Below are 9,746 nucleotides of genomic sequence, written 5' to 3'. Positions count from 1 at the left end.
AGAAGGGTACACATCCAAACCCAGAGACTTCTACAGGGTGCTTGAAATGACGTGGTGGTCTTTTTTGATGGGCTGTTGCCTGTGTCCCAGTATTAACTGCCGCTACTGTCAGTGGCATTAGTTGTGCCATGGCAATGCACACGGACTCGGACTTTTGGCTCAGCTGAGAAGCTTGCGCTGTTGCTGCCTGTAACTGGATTATCTCAGAGAAGCTTGGACAGTCAATGCACCGCAGGACTATCAAATACAGCTACAAATAAACAAGCTTCCTAACCTTAAAAAAGTCCAGTCTCCCTAGCTGTGAAAGCTTGAACGTACGTTACCGCTGCAGCAGGAGCCACCCCTGGTTCAGCTCCGGATGTTGCTGGTGCCAAATGCACCACTATGGTCTCCTCATCGGCCCCGGAATCTCACCACCATTCTCAAGAAACAGGCTCTGTCCTGCTGAATGCTGCTCTTCCTCCTCCTCTTCATTCTGAATGAGTGAAAAAAGTGTCGAGGATCTGTCTTTCTCTGCCCTCTTTACTCTCATTGCTCAAAACATCTTCATTTGATCTCTCTCTCCTTCTGCCTACAGATGTTCATATGCTCCTGCCACCCCAGGGAAACACCTTCTGAGGTGCCCAGGCTGGTCAGTCCCACCACTGCCCTCCGGTCCCTCTAAGAAACAGATCATGTCCTATGTATCACATGTCGTGTCTTCCACAGGTCTTCAAATGTGTCATGCACAGGCCCGTGTCTGTTCCTTCAAGACCTTCTCACAGCTATGATTAGGGAGCGCACTGCTGCTTCTCCTGTTATCTCTGACTGTACTTCTAATTTCCTTTCTATTCAAGGCTTCCCCAGCACCTAATACTCTCTCCTTGCTCCAAATCTAATGCCAACTCAGCAGGTTTTGCTTCTTAGCTGCCTCGAAGCGCACTATCTTCTTCCTCCCAGCTGAGGATAAAGAGGGTCAATAGGAAAAGCTCTTGCTGCAAATGAATATGCCAAAATACTAAGGTGAAGCATGAAGTATGCACTAAACATTCGTAACAACAAAGCGGTACAAGGTATAGAAAGCATGGAGGTAGGATAATTGCAACTCCTCTCCTAAAGGGAAAGCCAGGATGCAACAATACCTAGTTGGATGGGAATCAGAACAGTGATTCCAGAGGTTATTCTGTATTACTTCTCCATTCCTAAGCATGTATGCAATTTAAGCAAACAGAAAAAAGCTGGGTTTAATCTGCATAGGCTCTTCATCAATTGACATCTATCTTTTCCTCATCACTGTAAACAAACAGACCACAAAAGTTTATTATCTAGGTTTCAAAGTGTTTATCCTCAGTGTTCCTGCTGAAATGTTGAACTGATGAACAAAACCACACAAACAAACGCCACGAGACAGGGGTTCCGCATTCTCTGGTTCGGTATCTGGGCTACACTGGGCAAAACACCGATCATCATTTGTACTTACACCCCAGCAACAAAATGTAGTTTGGGGAAGCTCAGCTCCCGTTGGCAAAGTAGGTGCAGCTCCTGTGACTGCTGATGGCTGCGAGGGCACGGGGGGGGAACGACAGAGCTGGTCCTTCCTTCGGCACACCGCAAGGACTCGCCGAGGAGCACACACCGAGCAATGGGGAACACTTTCTAATGACACCATACCGAACAACTCAAGATGGTTCAAATCTGGATCCCAGAAATAAGTAAAAACAGTTGGGATAGTTGATTTCTTAGCTATTACCTGAGTCTTTCTGCAGGCACTATTGACAAACAAACTAATCAGTCCACAAAAAACGTGCGATTTTGCCCCTTCTCCCTCCTTTGTCTTTTAAATAGTACAAAATGAGCTTCCTAGGAAAATAAAAAGGAAACAAAGAGGATACATTAAAAAGGAACCAGCTTCCAGAAACACTTGGCATTTTCCACAGACTTTATTGGATTTTACATGGCAATACACAGTAGTTATGTTGCCCTCTTCAAACACGCACAAATTAAAATACTCCAACGGTATCAATTGTGCACATGTGCACATAAACTTCCTGACTTTATCACTTGCTTTCGTATTCCACCCCCATAAAATAACCAAGGTTCAGACGACAGGCAGCTTTGAAGGGACAACCTGGTTTCCAGCCGGTACACGCAGGAAAAGGGTTGTTTGGAGAGAATGCTACTTCCACTGGACTTAAAATAAACCATCATCTGCTGTTGCCAATACGCTTGCTAATAGCACTGGACTGAAGAGAAAACAGAGAGTATTTCTTTGTGCCTATTTCAGCACATAATAATGTGTCGCTAGCCCCCTTTTCTTTTTCCCCTGTGAATATCCAGTCGGTATGTTCACTAGCCAGTGTCTAGTGAGAGTGAATCTGGAGGAATACTTTTGCTCAGAAGCCTGCACCACATCTTCCCAGTGCTTCTGCAGCATTTGGGAGAGCAGCGTCTTAAGTCCAACTTATTTGTAAAATAATAACTGTATTGCAAAGTACTCACAGAAAGCGAGCCCTGAATTCACATCCCAAGCATTTGCACCTTAAAGCTGATGGCAGGCGTTACACAATGTGGTATTTCTGCCCGAATAAAATAGCTCCAACACCCCCAAGACCGCAGAGGAAGAAACAACAGACGGCAAATTATTTGTGGACATTACTCAGTCAGGAATTTTGAATAAAGCATCAGTTGTGAGTTGTCTGTAGACAAACGGTTAAGCAGCACAAACTATTTTATGTATACATTATGGATTGTTTGCCTGGCTCCAGATACTAAAGAGAAAACGGCAGCACTTGGTATTATGTATAACCAGTCCACATAAAATTTTTCATCTTTGTACATAAATTAACAGCCTACACTGCACATCCTTCAAAGAACCAGGCTGGCAATAGCTTATCAGGTTACAATAGCATAATTCTAGAATATGTCTCCAATCTACCCCAACATCTGACGGGAGCTCCCCGGAAGCCCCTGAAAGAACCTTTCTTCCTTTCCTAGCTTTGTTAATAGTGTTTCAGAAATACCCAAAGTCAGCACAAATCTAACATCCCTTGCACCACACCAGCAACGTGTCGGAAACTGTCTCACTTCCAGCAAGGAGAGCGATGAAACGAGTGACAAACACTTGGTAAAACAACACACCACTGCAAGGAACAATTCCAGCTGTACTTTTTTTGCCTTTACAAAGCAAAGAAGCTTCATGCCATTGTGCTAAAATACATGCAATGTTCAACACCATACGAATGACCACTGTGGTAAACAGAGTTACTTGGTTTTGTTTGCTTTTAGCTAGGACACCTCACAATACCAAAAGGCTGACAAAAGATTTCCACTGGCTAGTTAGGATTTTTAAAATCTGATGATCTTCAAAAGCAGAGGAGCTGTGCTTTAAGAAGGTAAAATGATGAGCAACATGTTTGATATTGGAATTTCTGAGGAAAAGTCCCCCCTTAGGTTTAATATTATGAAATAATATATTTCCTATACATTTCTCTATATAACTTTTTTTTTTTTTTTCCAACTACACCATCTTTATGTTAGTCACAGCACAGAAATATCCCTTCCATACGTAGGGAGTACTCTCAACTTTAACGAAATATTTTAAGTCACAGAAGTGTTAATAACCTTGTTTGAATACTATAAATACTGCTGCTGGGAACAAGATAGAAGATGTTTTAAAATGTGCAGTTTCCGTAAGAGTCACTGCTAGAAGAAACATGCTTTATAATTGTTTCATCCCAAATGGAAGATCATTAAACTGTGCACTTAGTAAAAAGCAATGAAAGCAAACAGTTCCAAAGGTCAGCCTGCCTTTTCCAGTAACCAGCTGGTATGCAAACTGGCATAATCTTTTTACAACCCTCTCCCCTTCCCCCACACCTTGAACTTTCCATCACTCTATCTCACAAAATTTAAATTTTTGCTTTTATATGCACTTCATATATTTATTTTTTCTTTTTTTCTTTTTTTTTTTAATAAAACAGTATAAAAATAAGAGCAACAATCAAGAGCTCCCGGGGAGTTTATGCAAGGCATGGATGACTAAAATCCTACATTGGATACCATAGGAAGGGCAGAACTGGTATTTGTGCTGAACAAATGCACTTGACAAAGAGCAGCAACATCTTTTTTCAGCTGAGAGCCTAGAGAAAGCTGATGCACAATATCTACAGACACAATACTTCTACCTAACACCTTCTCTTATTTTGGAACAGTATAAAGGATTATCTGAGGCCATGAATAAGCAAAAGGAGCACAATGATACTATGTAAATTTAAATGCAACACTCTGAAACATATCACCAGTTTGTACATTAAATATAGTAAAAACAACTACCATTCACCAGTGTCTGGGTGTTTCTTATGGCAACTTTATAGTAGGCACCTTTTTTTCCCCCCTCCTTTTTTTTCTTTAAATTCTCCATCCCCCAATATTACTTCTAACAAACAGAAGCAAGAGCAATGTAATGTACATGATCTGCTGCCCGTCATGTATAATGATGACGTTTCTTGCACATAGGAAAGTGAGCGTTTGTCAGTGCCTGGTGGTTAGTGTCACACGTTGGAGTCCTCATCTGTTATACTGGTGCTAGGAGAGCGAGTCGCAAAGTCTTTAAACATTTCATCTTCTTTCAACATGTGCTAGAAAGGAAAGGAGGGAAGAGTCAGGGTTCAGGCCCTCACAACTAAAACCAAGCACCTGGAACAGTCCAGCCCTGTGCCCAGCAGCAAACAGCGTCGTCAGCCCTGCCAGCCACCGCTTCGTTCTGCTGAGGACGTTTTTCACCCATGCTGGTTCCTGACCAGCTCGCGGCTCAGTCCCCTCTCTGATGGCCCAAACGACGGGGGAGCGCAGGCTGAGGCTGGGCTTCCACCAAGAAAACGCGCCATGACCCTCAGCTGGCAACCCGCCGCCCAAGGGCAACGCGCCGGCTTAGAGCTGGGTGCCGTGTCCTCTGCCCTCCCTGCAGGGCGGAGAGTCAGCAAAGAGGGCTGGTGACCACGGGCCACCACTCCCAGATCGGGGAACCTCCCAGCCATGATGGGAGGGTATCTTCTTCAACCGCCAATTTTTCTTTTCCCCTCCATCCCTGTACAAAAACCAAAGGACCTCATCTGACCCCTAGTTCTGATGAGGCCTCACTATACCCATAGTTTGCACAGTATTTGACATACTTCAGCCCTCAGAAACCAATGGCGCTTCACTCTATCCAAAGACTAGGTCCCACTATGCACTGAAATCAATCAAAGCAACTGCCCCCAAAACTACAAAACTCAGCTGCTTAACAGAGCCAGTGATAGTGAAGAAAAAGCTGTACTTAATTTGTATCAAATAGCGACTGCCAAGGGGTTTATATCAATCTTACAGAAACAGAGATCTTATTCCACAGAGCCCATTTTTAAGCCTTACCGTCAAGTTGTTGATGCCTTCAGAAAACGCTCCTATTTGCCTCACTGTCCCTTCTGAATCTTCCATCTACAAAAAACAGGTAATGAATGAATAATAAATTCATTGTATGCCACGACAGAGTGGCGATTAAGTGCAGCAAATAGCGCAACTGCTTGATTACACTCCATATGGTCAGAGCAAGGGAGGAGCGTGCCCTGTCAGGAGAGAAGAGGAAGGTTATGCCAGAGAAGGTCCTGAAGGTGCTGCATTCACAGCTTGAACCTCCTTGGGCTGAGACACACGTTCGTTAGTGGTGCTGCGTGACTGCAAGAAGTCAGGACCTTCACAGGCCAAAGCAAAAGGAAGGTTTCCCTGTGAAAAGAAAGGTTTTTCCACCGAACCTGACAGCACAATCAAGGACTCCAAACTGCTAGAACTGGCTTACCTGCTCCAGCCTGTCCAAATCGTCATCATCATATACTCTGATGTCCAGGCCAGGCTTAAAACCCTTCTTCGACCCACTTCCAGATGCCCGCCCCAGCTCCATAGGACACACGTACTCTTCCACATCATCCTGCTTCTTCTTCCTCAGACTCCCAAAATTGCTGAATGCGAGTTTCTTTGGCTTACAAGTGAAGAGAAAATTGACAAGAAGTTAGAGAGTCAGCAAAGAATTAACAGATCTCTTGCTCTTGCATTGATGTTTCAACGAGGAAGGGTCAAAACCCCACTGCTCTCCTAAACAAAGATCTTCTGAATAGCTGTATTTCACGATAGTAGCATCCAAAAGAACAAGATGTGCCTCCTCATTCTACCACTCTTAAGACAAGACCATTTAAAGGATCCCAAATGAGAGCAGAATCCCACTGCATTAAACCATGAGCACATAAACAGTAAGAGACAGTCTCCCTCCCAAACATCTTATAGTACAGACAGAAGGACAACACACAAGAGTACTACCTCTTGTCTGTGCATATGAGAGGCTGAGATACGGTGCATTCATGGTAGACACAAGTGTCAAACCCAGATCTGCCGAGTCCTGCTCTCATACTTCTTTCATTAGCAGCCAGCCCCTTTTCTCAGACCTTACTGAATTGCCCTCCAAAACCAGCACACTGGAGATCTAAATGTCTGCCTGGAAGCTCACACACTGACCCAGAACAAGTGACCTACCTTTACTTTGGCAGTTGCTGTTAAAAGGATGTAGTCTGGGGACTCCATGGCTTCACGTTTCTGCTGCTGGGCCTCCTGCCCAATGAGGAGGTTGAAATGAGTTGCCAAGTGCCTTCTCAGTAGCGTCTTGTTTGGTGGGATGTTCAGCAACTGTGCCATGGTTTCTACATTGAAACGAGGCTCCAAAACCTGTTAATCAAATCACAGAGAATCCAGCTGAAGCCAGTACTGTCTAATGAGGTCTCAAGGACATCAACAAGCACGCCTATCTTGGTCACCTCCTAAGGCTGCTTTGCAGTTTTTGTTTGTATTTTAGAGGAAACATACAACAAAGAGAGAGAGAAGAGAGTTAACTAGTTAAAGGATTCATAAAATGCTACCTCCAGGCTGTCCTTCTTGAGTTATAAATAGAAACAAATTGGCAGGTAGGAAGAAAGGAACAGATAAATCCACCCTTAAGTCATGTAATGTGTGAAGCTGCCACAAAACGTTCACCCACCGTCCCCTTTAGTTCCAGAAAACGTTGCCAGAGGAATGATGGAAAATAAACAGACATAAAATGTTTGGAGCACGGATATCTCTCTTAATCACCACAACAAAATTCTGCAAGTGTAAGTCTCTTACCTGGAGTATCTGATGCTAGAGCAATTAAAAACAATCCTGGTTTGACATTGAAATCACAGATTTTACAAAAGTAAAATAAAAACCTATCCAGGTCTAGGAAGGAAGAATGTGGCTGCTTAACAGCACGATAAGCGTCATAGGACAGGAGGTGGAGAATGCCATATTTAAATTAAATTGTGAGGGAAATACAGATAATCAAACCCATTGCTGCCCACACTAATTCTGCCCAAGACATTCATGTCCTTTAAACTATAGGGTAATAAATTTTGATAGTGACTTCTTATTAAGTAGAATAAGAAGATAAGGTATGTGCAGCAAAGATAATGTCAGAACTTTGCTCTAGCGATTCTCAGCCATATTTTTTAAAATAAAATGGAATAAGCTTACAACCTTACCATCAGTCCCCCATGCACACCGCTCCCCCGCAGATTAGGAGCATACTCTGCCAGATCAACGGAGCGTAACCACTCCATCACACGATGATTGGTCCACTGCGTGACCTCAGAAGGTGTGACGTTATTCTGTGAACAGGAGGAAAAGGCAGTTAAGGAGACTTCCTGACTCAGGTGCCCCAGCCCCAATCTTTACTGAAACAAACCTCTCCTACCCTTAATGAATGCAAACTCACTTCGCACTTGAGGGAAAAAAACCCTCTTTTTGGATTGCCTTCCTGCAGCAACACCAACATGGTGATGGGTCTGGACAGTAGGCAGGTCTCTATTACGCTTCATGCCATTTGATTATCCTGCTGTGCACTAGAACTACTTGCAGTTTCTACCAGTAAAACTGAAAATTTAACTAGCTCCATGAGCTGCTGTGCTTTTCTTGGAAATACGCATCATGAATCTAAATCCAAGAGTCTGGATTGTTTCATTATCCATTGCCCTATCCAGCATATGCTGCTTCCAAAGCAAACTAATAGCAGTCTCTCGTCTGGTAACACGGCCAAACTCCTTTTACACAGAAAATTTTGACATAGCCATCAACTTTCCAGAGAGTTACACAGGACTCATGGCAACAGTGCACTGAGTTCAAGATAATTTACGTTCAAGACAGCACATCAGAGACTAAGCCAAAACAGGCAGCTGTTGGCTAGGAAGAGGAGCAGGAGATTTGGTAAGGGGACTTGAGTCTGGGGCCATGACAGGTGGAGGAAAGAAAGTGGTGTTCCAGGTAGTGACGGCAGAGCCTGAGACTTGGAAGAACAACATGAGAAAAAGGAAACTGAAAATGAAACAGAATGAAATACGAAGGAGGAGAAAGGAGGAGAGGTCAGAGCAGGAATAATCAGAAACATCAGAGAAAAACCCTAAAGGATTCCTCTTCATAGTTTCATCTTAAAGCAGTACCTCATCAGATGGCCTCCTGCGCAGACAGTTGGGTTCGAAGTTATTTATTCTCAAAACCTGAATGGCTCTTTTGATGCTGAGGTGGTGGAGGACACTGACAACTTTTAAGGACAGCAAGTCATCCTGTCGAAACAGAAGGGGGAGTTAATAAACATAAACGTGCTTATTGGTGGAACCAACACCTGACTGGAGGAGACTGCTTCAGACCCTGGCTTAAAATGGCACGTCGGACACATTCTGGGGTAAGATTTTAATACGTGAGACACATGATTCACATCAAACCATCTGTCACAAAATAAAAGCTTTCTGTGTTGCTCTGTACTAGCTCCTGGGTGATGTTCTTCACATAGGGTACAGAGCTTAGTACAAGAAACCTGGGGTAATGAGGAGGGGAGAGGGTGAGATGACACATCCTCAGCGATCTGATTAGAGCCAGGACAGCTTTCCAAACACAATGCATCAGGCTGACCTCGTATTTGTATTTAATCCTGCCAAAAATTTTAACAGCAAACATCCAGCTAAAAGTTTAACTGAAAGCAATAAATTACCCTGAAAACTGAGGCATTCTGTAGAGTTAGAAGGAAAAAAAGGAGGGAAAAAGAAAAATACCACGGTGTGTCAGGTTGGTCTCCCAACTGCAAACAATAAATGTTTTTTAAAATGCTTGTCACAAGTGATGGAATGATGGAAAGGATGACCATACCCAGGCTGCGGAGAGGCCCACCTTATGTCTCCTTGGCCCCAGCTCACCATCACTGTGTAGCTCCTACCTTGTGCAGCCACCCGCTACAGTTTGAGGGAAGGAGGGCAGGTTGGCCAGGAGCGCCTTCTGCCCCCTCACGCGTGCCAAGGGAGCACACTGGACACACGGGCAGCCTGGAAGTTGGCTCTGTGACAAGGCACCACAAGGCAACCTGGCTGTACCTTCACACCACACCATTTTCAGCATGGGATGAGCCACTTCTCACACATCGCAGGGCAAGAGCCTGCAAAGGCACAGCCACACTCCTCCCTGCAATGCATTGGTGAAGCTAACAAAAGCAGCTGGTTCTTTCTCCAAAAGCTCAATCCTCGCAATGCTTTTACGGAGGACTTATTTTATAGCTCACACAGACCGGCTGTTTAGGCTCCCACCTGTGTCCATGGAAAGTGTCAGGCATCTCTCAGGCAATATGTGTCATGCTAAGGAATGAGGTAGTGCCTCATAGTGCCCCTCTCTCTGCACTGACTGCCGCC

The 9,746-nt window shown here is 44.2% G+C and overlaps 1 protein-coding gene across 3 annotated transcripts in view; it reads right to left on the bottom strand.

Moving 5' to 3' along the window:
• Positions 1-4,529: 4,529 nt before the first annotated feature.
• PPFIBP1 (PPFIB scaffold protein 1) overlaps positions 4,530-9,746 on the bottom strand; it is a 52,344-nt gene continuing 47,127 nt past the window's right edge. For all 3 annotated transcript variants that reach the window (XM_075705677.1, XM_075705684.1, XM_075705690.1), the window contains 6 exons: positions 8,511-8,633; positions 7,557-7,682; positions 6,538-6,726; positions 5,810-5,989; positions 5,386-5,451; positions 4,530-4,616 (listed from right to left, as the gene is read on the bottom strand). In XM_075705677.1, coding sequence (XP_075561792.1) covers positions 4,530-4,616; positions 5,386-5,451; positions 5,810-5,989; positions 6,538-6,726; positions 7,557-7,682; positions 8,511-8,633 — 771 coding nt within the window. The remainder of the gene's footprint in view (positions 4,617-5,385; positions 5,452-5,809; positions 5,990-6,537; positions 6,727-7,556; positions 7,683-8,510; positions 8,634-9,746) is intronic.

This window comes from Pelecanus crispus, chromosome 1, assembly GCF_030463565.1.
Source record: "Pelecanus crispus isolate bPelCri1 chromosome 1, bPelCri1.pri, whole genome shotgun sequence".
Classification (NCBI taxonomy): Eukaryota; Metazoa; Chordata; class Aves; order Pelecaniformes; family Pelecanidae; genus Pelecanus; species Pelecanus crispus.
The sequence above is the reverse complement of the archived record's forward strand: the minus strand, read 5'-3'. Positions and strand labels throughout refer to the sequence as shown.